The sequence below is a fragment of the Esox lucius genome, chromosome 21 (genome assembly GCF_011004845.1).
Source record: "Esox lucius isolate fEsoLuc1 chromosome 21, fEsoLuc1.pri, whole genome shotgun sequence".
In the NCBI taxonomy this organism is placed as follows: domain Eukaryota; kingdom Metazoa; phylum Chordata; class Actinopteri; order Esociformes; family Esocidae; genus Esox; species Esox lucius.
The window spans coordinates 22,061,104-22,076,803 of NC_047589.1; the positions used below are offsets into that span (position 1 = coordinate 22,061,104).

The window sequence follows — 15,700 nt, forward strand, 5'->3', positions numbered from 1 at the left end:
TGACACGTATTTAAAAAAAATAAAAGGGGGTACTGACGTTTGGTGTTATCTTGATAGGCCTATAGTCTACATATGCTTTTGATAGCTGCCATTGTGATATATATGGATAATGCTTTCGTTTCGCTCTCAAAAACTGTTTTCATTTACCCTCGATACATTTATTAAATAACATTAGCATTAATGACACACGTGAAGGGCTTCCTAATGCCTGTGAATGCTATTTAATACGATTGTTTTCCTTTAAAGTGACTATTTATGCTTTTTTTAGTATGGAAAGAACAGCCGGGTATTCCTCTTTATGAGTGAGCTATTGTGCCTGGGGTTAGGATCCCACACACAATCTGAGATGCAGCCAACAAAAACAGCCCTGACAGACAATGGCTCGCTTCACCTGCTACAGCACTGTGCTTCGCAATTATGCCAAGGACATGTACAGTTAGGCTTCATTCACCTTATTTGAAAACAACTGCTTCGGAATAAAACAGGCTGTCTATGCTAAACAAATGCAGATAATTAATGTCCTCTGTTTTGGGGGTACAAAATGGAGAAAAAAAAGCACAGCTCAGTAAATCTCGATGCCACAACATCCCAATGCTACATCGCTCCCGACTGGGATCCAACAGGAAAAATAACTGTATTGACACGGGATGTAGCCTACACATCCACCGACTTCACTACACTATGATTCAGTAAAGATTGATTTCGAGGTGCATGCCATCAATACACAATCCAAACTCCATTTTAATTCGGTTATGTAATGCATTCTTTCGTGGCCTTTTGCACGCAAAACAATGCAAGGCCTGCATTAGGTAATGTTAGCAATAGCACACGTGACAATGTGAATGGATATGACTACCACGGATATATGGATATAGTAGCCTGTGATCAAATAAAGGAGATATCCATATGGCAACTTGTCTTATCCTTTAACCGAATGCAGCTGAAATAGGTTCCCCATATTTTATTCCAACTGAATGCTGTCAAAATAACACCAATAATTACAGACAGGCCAGTAATAACAAATATTTGACGCATGTCTTTAAAAAAATTCTAAATAAATGACTGGTAGAGGAAAAGGCACATAACGTTCAACACAGCGGTATAGTCTACATCTCACTGATTTTAAAGAACGGTTCCGCTTGAGGGCTGGTACTTCACACACACACACACACACACACACACACACACACACACACACAAACACATATACTTCAAACACGAATGTATTCATTGTTTTCTGTGTCATTTGGCATGGTAAAAAGCTCTGCTCTGGTTTTGAATGATCCTGTGCTCTGAACTATGAGTTGAAAGTATAAGTTTTTTTATTATACTTGAGGGAAACAATGGGTTCAGCTGCTTATTGCAAGGAGCAATCGTCAGGGGAGAGTTAAACTCAATTACTGTAACCGTGCTGAATAAAAAAAACTGCCAAGAACGAAAATACACCCGGGCGTATCCACCACTGAATAAAATAAAATAAAAGATATGAATAAAAATCGACATGAAGCGTATCAAATATTTATTTTTTTCTGGGCAACAAAGGACTATAATACATTGACAGGCATGGGAACTATTGCCAGCACAGGTCTATACAATACAGCTAAAACCGCCTCCAATGTGGACATTGGACATACAAGATCAGGTGGTCCCAAATGTTTTGAATTTCTTCGAACATTAAAAAAAATTCTAAAGACAATATCCATTTATTGCTTTTATGGTGCTTCAAGGGAAGAACAAGAGGTGAAACGTATTCTGATTGGCACAACACATAAAAGCTTGTATAAAAACAAGAAAATAGAAACACAAAACAGTTCTCGTTAGGGTCTCGTTTATGCTCTTTTCAATAAAAAAAAAACTGAATGGAATAAGGATGATATAGAGAGAAATTGAAGTTTATTTCTATTAAATTTGTTCACTTGCTTCAATGTCGCCTCAACATGCTACAAGAGGGCTGAATTGAAATATCCCAGAGAAAAAATACCCCAAACTTCTGTTTTCTAAGAACCATAAAACCACATGAAGAACTAACCGAATATTTAAACCCACTAAAACAGGAGGCACCAGATAAATAAAAAAGAAGTTTCAACAGACGCACCATATTTACAATTCCCATTAAATTACACATAAATAAATATATACATACATGAACACAGATTCCCTTATATAATTGTGAATCGTGTTGAAATTCAAAGTTCAAGTTGGTCGCTTGGAGTGAGAGAGTCTACAACTGAAGTCATGACATGGAACTCTGTGGATTTTTTTTTTCAAGTTTATTATTCACAATACTGATAAGAATTCATCCTCTTTTAGCTTCTTTTTGTCACACGGCTACAATCGTAAATTGGGATATAAGGGTCGCTGAATTTCAGTCCGTTGCAGCTCATAAAAAGAGTGAGTACATCAAAAGTCCTCGATGTGGCAGAGACCTTTTCTCTGTGGAGCTGTTCCTTTGCGCCTTTCAGCATTTTTTTCTTTTTAATTATTGTGGGGATCTTGCGTCGCTTCCCGTGAATCCAAAGTTGAATGGTAGTAAAAACAAACATGTAAAATCATCGCGAGATCAGGAAGTGGCACGTTTACTTGATCAATAGTATTTATATGTATTTATAATATTTATATTGGGCTTTCAGGTGGGAATCACTTTCTATGCTTCTCGTCTTTATCTCCGCCTTTAGTGCCGCTGTCTGAGTGACTGTTGTTGTTGTTCAGGTACATTTTGTCCATGGCTTTAATCGCCTCGGTTAGATAGTTCTGGAGGGCGGTGAGTGCCGCGCACATGGCCGGGGTCCCGAATCCGTGAGAAATGAGACTGAAATGGGTCAAGCAACTCTGAATCCCTGGCTCAAGAATAGGTTGTGGTCGAGAATTCCCCAAGGGCGTGCGGTCCTGGGAAAGCAGGTCTGTGAATTCTTTGCAGATTTGCCTAAAAGGGGAGGGACGACATGTGTTAATTACAATCAGAATGGCTGTCTGCTACTAATGTGAATTCAGTATATGAGATATGATTAGAATATATATTAATTTATGTATACTTGATATAGCACAATGTTGATGTGGCCTATAGCATATTTGATCGAAGGGATGTCGTTTTTTGCTATGGTGTCATAGGCCTACTATCGCGTCAGAGGGTTTTAATCCAGTGGGGAAGGATTCATATTGGGGTAGAAGCAGCTATGTGTCAGTGCAATCCCAATCAAAAACAAAATGGTTGCGTGTTTGAATCTGAGGCCTGCTCAATCATCCAGTATTAGGCCTACACTCCAGCTTGCATGGATATACACTATTATAGTCTACATGCTTTATTCAATGCAAAAGCTGAGCAAAGATATGGAAACGTGTCGAATTCTTGAAATCTAGGCCTATAGCCCCGTTTTTGCGTTTTTTTTTGCGTGCATAACATCACGCGATTACACTGGAGCATTAAAAGATAAAATAATTTGAAATTAATCTATTATTTTGTTTCCAATTATACATTTTCGTATGGGGTAATGTGCCACATTCATTCCGGATGCATTTAATATGTGATTAAATACTACATTTTAGAGAACAAAACAACAAAACAATCAAAAGGCCTTAAAACCAAATTTTCTAATTGACCACGACCAATTTGTGTTTGCAAACACTGTCGATGTAAACTTGACAATGAAATGAACAAATGTTTTGACGTATGAAATGTGATAATATAGCACTTACTTCGTTGCCAATAACATGTTTTTTCTTTGGACTTGTTCGTTTGGGTCGGAATGCTGACGGTTTGTATATTCAGCTACTGCCTTGGCCGGGAACTCAGTCTCGCATACATAACCAAAATCTCTGGCAAGATGCACGGCTTCGCCTAAGAAGAAAAAAATTGATTGAGTGTATAATATATTGCTCTAAATTGGTGACATCAAATATAGACCAATTAACACTTCCACTTAACACATGATTCATCTAATTAACGTTTTCGGGCAAAGAGAAGGCCTTCTCTTTGCATCATTATCTAGGCTAGCACCTGTACCTTCCATTACATGTTCTTGGTGTGTTTGTGTGTAGGGGGGTGTATTAAGTAGAGTAACCAGAGAAGCAAGAAAAAATGTAATAGAAAATTTCGTAATGAGCGTCAGGCATATCCCATTGATTTATCTGATTGATTAACCATCTCTAAACATGATTGAAAGTCCAGCAGATCATAAATAGGAAAGCAATTTTAAAAGGCTATAAGTAAATCTCGATCCTACATACTTTAGCCATGAGAATTATAGGTTAATTCCATTGAGTTGTGTCTTTTTGTTGATTTTTTCAAGTCTTTGGTTTTAATTTCCTGAAACAGTTGGGTTTTTACTGCGGGGCTTCCTGCCATAAGCTTCAACTCCGGAAGAACGCATGCGCCAATTAGCATCAAAGCTTAAGTCCAGTAAACTCGTTTCCATAAAATGGAACGGATCATAAACAATAACAACAATTCAGAAAAACGCAGTGTCTCTTTACTAAACAAACGAGTGCCTTCATATCCCTCCACATCCACCTCCCCACCCCGCTTATCGCAAATAATCATACATTTCTTGAGCCTCATTACCATACAGCACCACATTTTAATGAAGCACAATGAATATTGCATTCGCTCTTCGCCGGTAATGATTAACAGGAACCAGTGAACCGTCCCAGGTTTTCACCTTTAAAAGCCCACAGCTCACCAAATACCACTGCACCGAATAACAAGGTTCAACTTTGCAAGTAAAATGGATGTATTCAATAGCAATGGCATCCTCACCATAATTGACTAATTTATTATTTAATAGGCTCCGAACATATAGTTCTTTCATAGGTCACTTCCACTTCCATCACAGAGAAACAAAACCAATCCCTGTGTAAATAACAATGATAGCCTAATTACAGTTTAAGCAGTTGGCAAGACTAGTTGGCTGGACTAGGCCTACTACTATTACTACTACTATTATTGCAACTACTAACTTGCCACTTCTAGCCAAATGTAGGCCTTACAGCATAATAACAATCATGATAACAACCCACTATAGGGTTAATAAATCAATCGATCCACCTCTGTCAGAGGTGAAACCGCTCCACACTCCGGCTAGACAATAAATAAGCAAATGCCCCTAACCCGGAATAAAGAACGAAACTAATTCGTCTGGCACAAACTAGGCCAGCCAGGCTAACCTGCTTCCACCTAACACTGTAGCCTAGCCCATAGGCCCATTTTTACAAAGAGTGGATTGCTCACAGGTAGGCTAAATACACATGCCAATGTTACGCAAAGCCTCGAGAATTATACCTGCATCCTCTCTCTTAACAGCACACAGATATCCTTCATGCATTGTTAGTTTGCGAGGCAAAGTCAGTCCAAATTACATGGATGAGCGCATATGCTGATTTCAAATGTTCCCTCACTGAAACCGTTCAATGCACCTGCATTTACAATTCCAAACATTTACAAAGCCACTTACCTTCAACTAGTGACGTCAGCAGGGTAACGTTGGCGGCCTTGCGTCTACCTGCAGGTAGGTTTAATCCGATTTTATCTAATTTCTCTCTGAGGGACCTTCCTCCATTCTTAGACTTGGCCCTGTGGCAAAAAAAAAGGAAAATAGATTTTGAGAATAGGCTAATTCCTAAAAATGTTTTTTTTTTTACCAACTGGAAACCATCAGATGGCAAAATTTCAGAATAAATTAATATAAGCATGTTATTAATATTTTTAAATCAGAGGTATTTATCTCGTTTTCAAAAGGAACAATGCAACAATAGCGTTGTCTTTTCTTCCCATTATGCTTCTGTTACACGATCAGTTTCCAGGCCTATTTGTGTGTCAATATCGGCTATGCATTGTCAACTTACTGAAACTACATGATTTAAGTAAATACACAATGTAAACCCCAAATTCAGTCTTTGTACAATAAATCAATTGACTGAATATTCTAGTTGCAAGGGTGTAGGCCTATGTGATGTGTTCAAACTAGTTTACAAGGTTGAGGGTAAGGCCAACAGGCCTACATTAATTTGTGGGCTGTATTGCGAGGGGGGAAAAAACATTCCGTGTGTGTAAAGTTAATATGGAATTTAACAGTCTGCCTTTTCGGCTGTTTTAAATGCAGAAGGTGTCACGCTTGGTCGATTTTAATTATTCCTGGGATAAAAAATGAGGGGAGACATTAAAGTCCGGCTCACCTTCTAAGCACCCCTCCCAGCAGCGACGCGTTGAGGCACTCAGGCGGCGAAAGGCGTCTCTGCACTTCCGCCACCGTGACCTTGTACTTTGATGTGGAGCTGAGCAGGGACAGGCGACCCGGAACAGAGCAGAACACTTCGTTGGGGTTTACCACACCGCCAAAAAGACCGTCCTTATTTATCGGAATGGCAGAGACATTGTTGTTCTTGGATAAAGAAACTGGACCTAGGGAAAACAAAGACCCACGCTCAGTGAAACAAATTCAATGTAGACCCTTAACCATAAGCGATTCATATCAAACAAAGTGTGAGTGTAGAGACCTATGGCTAACACAATTAAAACAATGGGCATAGGGTAAGACTGGCCCGATAATAAACATAACCCTTATAATGACACGAATAATCAAAACATATCAGTAAAATAACTATAATAGAAAAATCATAATTGTTTTTATATTGTAGTTTGGTTATTGTTGTTATTAACATAGGCCTAGCGGTAAAAAAAATTATAATACAGTATCAGAGGCCTCCTTATATAGGCCCAATATTTGCTTAGGGATAGGTTATCTATAATCTATTTAATTTCTATCCATGGCACATTTTTTATGAGGCACGTGTTGTGCTGCAGCCTTCGTGAAATAAACACACATCAAGCCGTGAGAATACTATTTTCAAAAATCCATGGACCCTTCCAAAAAATACAGTCGCGCGTATGATTTAACTTTACAGAGGTTACTGTTATTTATGCAGTAACCGGAGACAAAGGGACTAGCGCTTTTGGATAGATCAATTGTGACATTAATAGCTCAGGGGAGGTTAATAGAGACAATATGAGTTAAACGAACTCTTGAGATTACTAATATAAGAGCCAATTATCATGTTGATGCGGAAAGCGCATCTCTCAAGATTTATCCTATGCGCATCTAATTTGACCTGACAAAAGACTCAACATGGAGAGGGGAGTAACGTTCAACCTGATCATGAAGTAGGCCTAGCACGACCGAAATGACCATATAGGAGAAAACAGTCAAATTCACACGTAATTATGCTAGGCCCGTCTATGATAATGCTACACTGACGACATTATTCCATTAATAAACAATGCTACATGTAAATCACTGATGGAATGGGACTTTGTAAATGACTGCGAAACCTTGACTATTTTGGCCGGCCGACATTTTTCCCCCTTTGATGCAGGATCTAGTATCATCCTGATGTTTAATAGCCTGCATAACGCATTAACAACTGCCATTTTAGATTTGCTTTTGCAGTGCGAAAGAATCTAGTAAGGCCCATATCCTACAATATTGTATGAAAAGATTCATCAAAACATTAAAACATAACGGCTGTATATGCAGCAGCAAACTCTATATAGCTGTGATTTTTTTTTTGCATGAAATGCTGACATTGCCGAAAAGGTGCAGTTAGTTTGATGCAAAGCCATGTATTTAGACCGGTCTGGTTTGATGCACTCCAGCTCACGTAATAAAAAAACACCGCGCATTAATCCACTAGGTTCAGTGAGGCACTAGCTACCGCACTAGCTCCGGAGCAGCAACGGTGTAGTGTGCAGCTTGTGGAAACATGCATAGCGTCTCGAAGAAAATTGCTTACCTTTTTTAATTACAGTCTGGTCTGGGATGTGAATTCCTTGATCCTCAACATGCTGCAAAACACAAATGCAACATACATTATTTAAAATAAAATACAATTGAATTCATGTTACACATAATGCTGTTTACATAAAGCCTGGCATGTAGCCTACAATCAGACAATATGGTTGGCAATGCTTGTTATTATTATCAATGAGGGGGATATTGGTTATTGCTGTTGGGCAGAGTATGCGCGTCATGCACACTAGACTTAAATAACGAAGCTCTGTCGCCCGATAATCGTGACCTCATTCCATCCACAATTACTTACGTTGAACGAACTATTAATCCAAACTGTATTAGGAATAACAGTGATATTACACACCGTGCCACCACCTTGGGGATTAGGCCTTAGTTTTAGGGGGGGAATCGCATAATCATTATAGATAGATCCTTTATTAAGAACATTTGATTTCTTCGTATTATATTCTGAGCGATGGAACTTAATCTAAAACGGTGCTCAGTTAGTGTGCCTGCATGATGGGCAAAGCTCTCGAGTGGAGTATTTTTATTATTACTCCGACCCCGGTTCGTATCGGGGTTTGAAAGACTCTTTTCAATAAATACAATTGAATTAAAGATGAAGGGAGGATATCCAGAATCATGTCCAAAAATGACAGGGAATATTAATCAACAAGCGTATACCATCCATTTTGTGAAATTATAGTTCTCAGAGCTTCAGCGTTGATCTGTTTGTTTATGGTAAGGACTGTATACCACTATGAATCTTTTGAGTGGAGGGAGGGGGTCAACAGATAATAAGTAATATCTAAGGCTAATGAAGTGCAAACACAAATCAACAATATAAATACATGCAAGAAATGTTTTTTTTAAAATGCAATTGTTGTTTATACATTCACATAAAAAAATTGCCTCTGTCAATTAAATTACGGCCATAATCATGGGCTATTTTTGCACTGATAAAGTTGCATGCAGTGGATGTTAAAATGTAGGCCACGAGATTTCGTACAGAGCTGCCGATTTACTGCAGCAAATAGTAACCTATGGCTACGAGTATAATAATTACTAAATAATAATAACAACAATAATGATAATGACGATGACGACATAACAAGAACGTGATAGTAGTAATGGAATAGTAATAATAATATAATTACCAAATAATGCTGAATTACCTGAACATCTTCTAAAGAGTGAGGTATTCCATGGATTGGGATAGAATCTGAGAGTCCCGTATCGATTCCGTGGCCCGACGGCAGGAGTACTTCTCTCCGGTACTCCCTACAGAGCTGATGGGGCAAGCCGCGGTGCTGGTGCAGCAAACTACTCTCCTGACTCTGCCTTTGGCCGGGCCAGCCAGGGTGCTGTGGCTGCGGTTGAGCGTGTAGGGAGTTGAGGGAGTAAGGGTCGTTGACGTGCGAGTACGGGTCCTGAGACTGGGGGTAGATGGGCTGATAGGGCGGAGGAAAGTAGGGCGGCTGGAAGTCGGAGTTTGGGGTATGGGAGAGTGGAGGGGCGCTAGTATACGGAGACTGGCCCACGCCTCCCAGCTGAGGTAGCCTTGCTGTCCCATTGCTGGTACCGTCGTGACGATCCTGCAGGAAAAAAGAATAAGAGGAATTTAGCTAATACAACAAATGTACCGGTTTTCACAGAAGTGCTAATATGAAATGTCATCTACCATAGTTGCATGTGAATACTCAGTCGTTATAAAAGAAACTATTGGTACAATCGAATTAAAGCAGCTCTGTTAACTGGGCTATAGTAGTCTACTAATAATAGAAAATATCATGATACAAATAACAACAACGATATAACACATCTGCATTCTTTAATTTCCCGGAAAGAAATATGAATAGGAGACCTGTGTGACATATTTCGATACGGAAATTAAATTTGAGAGCATTTTGAGAGAAATTAAATTTGTTTTGCTATAATTGTATGTATGATAGCTTAGATTATACATTTAAAAAGGCAATAACAGAAGTCGTTGGGCGATGTAGGCTAATAACCCAGTCTTTGCCACGGAGTCCAACTTACCATCGCGGAAAAACTGTGCACTAACATCTGCGAAGATTTTCGAACGATTCAAAAGAATTATAAGAAAAACGTTGACAAAACAACGAAAATGTACGAGCAAACAAAATAAAGCCAGCAACAAAACTACTGAAAGATCTCGGAGCCCAATGTTAAGATAAGCACCAACGAAGAACGATAATCCATTAGAATTTGGTTAAATTCCCACTGCCCTTCATTCGATTCTAAAATACAGTGTTTGGTCTTGGCGATTTAGGTTTAAAGTTTCTTGTATCCCTGTTCCGTCTTCTGGTTCTATTAGGCTACTGTGCTGTTCCCTCGCTTGAGCTCATATTAGCAAAGAGCAGCTTCTTCCCTTGGACTCCTAATAGCAGATATTCATGACTATTAATATTACACGAATTCTTAATAAGAGAAGAATGGTCGGAAATCGAGCGTGAAGCGAGGAAGCAACTCAAGGCAGAGTCTGCACTAAATGACGTCCATTGAATGAGGAATCAGTATATCTAATCAGAGATGGGAGAGAAAGAGGGAGTGAGTGAGGAGGGGAGAGAGAGAGACAAAAAGAGGGACATTCTCTTGCGTCTGACGAATCAGAGAGAGGGGGGGACATTTTAAAAGGTTCGAGGGCAAGCAAAAGTGAAAGAAAGACAGAATGAAGGGGGGACCAGAGAGAGGAAGAGGCATGGAAGGAAACAATGTGCACCTCTGATTCGTGTGAAAATCCAGCAAACGCTGAGGGCATCTCGGCTGGCACATTTTTACTGTTCAGAGGGCGGTTGTCTGCTCGTCCTGTCCCTTTGTTTTTTACTTCAGATTCCAACGCCTCGCGTTCCATGGCCCTTTCCAGAGTCTCCCAATTAATTAATCCACGTTTATTCGACTTCAAACTACGCCGCCGAGCTTTCGTTCTCTCGGAGCAGATATATTCCAAAGTTCTCATACCAAAATGCACCTCGGACTCTTAAAAAATCCACTTCCCCTTTAGACCAATTTGCAGGCGACCATTTTGACAAAACAGCGAAAGAGTAAACATTTTGAATACACAGTATAGTTAACACTTATTTCAACTAATATGAAACATATCGATTAACCGCGAACTAGAAATGTTTGAGAGAATCACGCATTCAAACACGGGTAGAGAAGCCCTATAGCCCTGCTTTTCGTCCCTGCTCTTGGCGTGGATATATTCTCCAGACGCGAGTGAAAACAAGTTCAACTGGCTGTACCACTCCTCAACTCCATGATAATCCTGCTAAACTTTCTGTCTGTGCTATAATAACAATCGCTTAGCTTATGCAGTGCACATACAAGTTAAAGGCTTAAAATGCAACGCCTTATTTTATTAGAATATAAGGCCTAGTAATTATTTTGCATTAAAAAACCTACTTAGAAAAACAATTTTTTCGAAGAAACAATCAGCTAATGCATCTTTGGTAAGTCTCATCCAAACTCTGCTGCAGTCTTTTACATTTAACACATTAAGTAATGTGTGTTAAAAAATGCTTAAAAATACTATTTTGGTTTTAAATTATAGAAATATATCATCTGTTGTGCTATTGCAATTTATTAATATACTTTCTTGCTATTAAAATGTATTATGATGATTCTTATTTTTTATAATAGGTTTTTATAATTCATAATACTAAGATGTAATTTTTTACTACTTTATTTTCTCTATAAATATTAAAACTGTAAAATATATATTTTTACAGAATAAAAAAATGAATGACACCATATCAAAACAGCAGCATATCTAACATATAACCATTATGCATCTATATCCTTCAATTCAATTATATATGCTCCCAGATAACTGTCAGAACAATTAGATTTTGACAAAATAAAAACAAAGCAGTACCTCAATTAATGATATGAAAAAGAAAATAAATCAAATATGAGCCTCTTACCTCGCAATCTTCATATTTTATATTATCAGTTAATTTCCAAAGCATTTTCATGGATTGTGGTGGATATTGAGAGCGCCTTTCCTTGTTTTACACAGTGAATTGTGCTCTAGCTGAAACTATTTTAGTTGAGCTTGGCTGTCTGCGCTCTGAGATCTCCCTCTAATGGTGGAAGTAAAAGGCTCGCGCACCACTGTAATAACATTCGCATTCCCTCATTAGCATATCAACAGCCGCTTGATTCCCATCTGCCCACCACCAATGGACAACACAGGTAAAAATGGTGCGAGACTTAACATGTATTTACTTCTCACACATTCAGTGAGAATATACAGCACCAACTGAAAGTAGCAGACATTTTATTAGTATGTAGTTTGACAAAAAGGCACAGTCTGAACTTAAAGCAGAGTGTTCCAGGTTTATATGCTCTAACCAATAATTGGATAATTCATGTTTAGCTTGGGGTCATTAGCATCATTTGTGTATATTCTTGTTTAGAAATGTTGTTTAGAAAGAATAACTTTTTATATAACAGTACAGAAACATTTCCATCCCCTCACAAACTACTTCCAGAAAGTACATGCTAGTACTAAAATTTTAGAATCTTCATCTCCCCCCCGAAGAGCGTGCCACACTATGCAAACTCTATAATTTTCCCTAATACTTTGTTGCCAACCTGATTTTCGTACTGTTGTTTTAGTCCTATTGAGAGTCGAGACCATGAGAAGCTATTCTGTCACTGTCATGCAAAAGAGGGACTATTCAAAAGTGGGTATACAGTTCCATTGACTACATGTAAGAGCGCTGTTAATGGAATGTAAATAATTAACACAACAACATAGCGTGTTTAATGTGAATGAGGGTCTGAAGTTTTGGGGCTCAGCCCCGACGCCGGTGAAGTCGAGCACCACGGGTTTCGGGTCAAGAACCAGGTCGTCAACTCCTAGGCGTTGGCCTGCCCTAATCCAGATTACCATTTTTGGCGGGGTACCTTTACGACCAGTTGTTATTAATGAGAGGGCCCATGAAACTAGATCACAATGACAACTATCTAGGAGGTAAACTTGCCTTGGAAAACATGAGGTGTGTGGGTCTGTATGTTGCGTGTTGATTTTAGAGGTGGTGTTCTTTTGGAGAGTGAAACCTAAATGCTCAATCTTACCAATCGTGCCATTGCTAGAACTGTTTTACCGATCACATTCACCACCTTAAAAAGTTATGTTTTCAAATGCACATTAAAGTATTCTTCAAATAACGTGCATTAGACCAACACCCCTATCCAAAGTAAAAACATCGGAGAGATTTGTTTCGAAATTTAGGTGACAAAACCTATAACTCCTGGGCAAGCCATGAATTTAGTAGTGTACATTTGCAATTTATTGTCTCTAATACCAATTAACACGAACGGTATAACATATCCAGTGTAAGATGGTTCTCTTTTGATTGATTTTCATTTTTCATATTAAAAACATTAGGCATTTTGCATTAAGTGATGGGTGCTTTCAAAGATAGGTTTACGGTTCACATCAGTACTCACATTAGTATTCTTTGCTTGCTTGTAAGGGACCACAGTCTACTGTCTTAAATTGCATGATTCAAATGGTATATTACCTAATATACAATAAGTTCAACATAGTTTCGCAAAGTCACCACTACAGCCGTACTCGGTAGGGCCTTTTGATAATCAAGCGTAAATGCAAACATTTAACGTTAAAGGAAAGCGAAGACAGTAAAGGGAAAACAATTGGAACTTTTCAGTAACTTTATAATAATGAAGATAAAGATAGTGCTACTACAATGAAAAGTGGATGGCAAAGCATTTCGCAACCGTGGCCATATAGTTGACATAAATCACACTGCTGTTGTGTACGTATAATAATATCCTTAATTGAAATAAACCGCACGTACCTGCCAGTCCCCCATTTTGCCCATTATTGACATTCTATTCTTCAATCTGTCTGGATAAGATAGGTAGATCACACGCCGTGTTATCTCATTAACCCTTCCGTCCCTAAGCGAATTTTAGCTTTTACCTGTGGGGAACGAGATCACCTTTACCTGGTCATAAAACCCGTGGTGGCGCATGCGCAAAGGGTCGTTCGTGTAAACCTAGGTGAAGAAGAGGTAATACTCTCTGGTGAATTTACATTTGGGTCTCACCGTGTTCAGTTGTGGGTTGTGGGAGAAAGGGGTATGTGGTGTGTAGAAGAGACTTTCGCTCAAAATCGCAACAACTTTTTCTCAATGAGCGGATTGTGTGGGACAGTTATGCACTACGAAATCAACAATATAATGTGCTCGGAATTTCTCAAATTTATATAGGTTAAATACAAAACCAAACAAAAAAATCTATATCTTATTAAATAACAATGTATCAATAAACCGGCTATATCAGTTCATTTTCATAAAATTTTATTTTCATAAAATATTAAACGGTGTCAATTTAAATCTGAAGGTTAACTATAACGTCATTAGGCTGCTTATACAGAATCTACCAAATTCCCTAACGTGTGTTGGGGTCATGGTTTATTTATCATCTGTTTATTACGAATACATACTTATCTACAAGCCTCGAGTCAGAAATGAATGAGCTCTGTGCTTCACCAGGAGCACCAAAAACAGAGTAACAAGCGCGCGCTAAGGTGAAGATGGTTAAGGAAGACACAAACTTATTTTTCTTTCAAATTTCAACCCGGGATATTATTGTATTGCATTGCCAGTTCCAATATATATCGCTTGAGTAGGTGTCTTATTTAGTTGATATATAAAAATACATTATATATAAACCATAATGTTTTACATTATTGAAATTCAGCTGTTATATTTTTAGCCATATAGTTTGCCTATAACAGGAATTTAGATTTGAGCAAACTGTTCCTAAGAAAACACATTTCATAAAAAAATAAAAAATACATTTGTAGCTTATAACGCAACCATTTCTTAAATTTCATTTCCACCCTTAATTTGACTGTGTTGTATTATCTAGCCTATGAATTCCAACGGTGGTTTGTAAACATTCTACTGTGTTGGCCTATGTTTTGACAACTTTAATATTCACTATTTTTTTTTTTTATACTTAAAAGAGAAAATCTTAGAACAATCTAAAATATAGTTTAGATCCGCAAGGTACTGGAATACTGTGCCCTGTGAATGCTGCAAGAGTTGTGGGCCTATGTATTCTGGACAGGATACGTTTCCATGTGAATATCCAACCTGTTTGTCTAAGGCTTCAACCACTTCCACCCCTACCACGAGCCCCCGGCACAATTTCAGTTAACCATCATAAAACCGTGCAAGATGTTTAATAGGCAACAATACTGAAACGACTGGTTGCACCTCTTTTGGGCATTGATATATCTCTCACTTTAGCAAGGGTAATGCGCATGTAATGCATATTGGCAGTACCATCTAAAATGTATTATCGTGTTGTTATTATTCCCATCATCATCATCAAGCCGTATTATTATGTCAGATGTTTACTGAGTTAACTTGCGCCGTGCTAAATGAGATGCCATAGCATATTATGTATAGAAACTCATCCTCGTGCGTAAATCCGTTTTCGTGCATACCATGCAATTCCTATGTAGTCAAACTTAGGTGCATAACTTTATTAATTATTGAACCACAGAGGAGTGATGGAATGCTATGCCTTCTAGCTGAATAAAGAATATTATATTGTTTTGAAGAACATTAACATAATTTAGGTACGCATATCCAGTAAAACAATGTACACAGAATTATGCTGTATTATACTTCCTCGATTCACGTGCTTGAAGTTTAACAGCAAATCTACGGAGAGACCACTCATAATTATATGAATTCCGAAGTTATAATTATGTACCAAATGCGTTTCAAGTGATGATTGTTTTCGAACAATGATCTTCAGTAGCATAAGTTGTGGTGTAGCGCCATCAAGCTCTCAGAGACAGAAGCGCAGTGCGGAAGAAGGGCAAAGAGTTTTTCAAATAAACGAAT

At 38.3% G+C, this 15,700-nt stretch overlaps 1 protein-coding gene across 8 annotated transcripts; it reads right to left on the reverse strand.

Annotated features, from left to right (window-relative positions):
* Positions 1-1,502: 1,502 nt before the first annotated feature.
* Positions 1,503-13,733, reverse strand: tfap2a (transcription factor AP-2 alpha). Of its 8 annotated transcripts, none has more exons than XM_010885779.4 (7): positions 13,634-13,733; positions 8,939-9,376; positions 7,783-7,834; positions 6,169-6,394; positions 5,448-5,566; positions 3,694-3,835; positions 1,503-2,923 (listed from the first exon to the last, which is right to left on the reverse strand). In XM_010885779.4, the coding sequence occupies exons 1-7, from the start codon at positions 13,664-13,666 to the stop codon at positions 2,638-2,640; spliced, it is 1,296 nt and encodes a 431-aa protein (XP_010884081.1). In that variant the 5' UTR covers positions 13,667-13,733; the 3' UTR covers positions 1,503-2,637. The 8 variants fall into 8 exon arrangements, with proteins under 8 accessions (XP_010884081.1, XP_010884084.1, XP_010884079.1 ...); XM_010885782.4 differs by having other exon boundaries at positions 8,957-9,376; positions 13,634-13,732; XM_010885777.2 differs by lacking the exon at positions 13,634-13,733 and adding an exon at positions 11,729-11,892.
* Between the last annotated feature and the right edge of the window lie 1,967 nt (positions 13,734-15,700).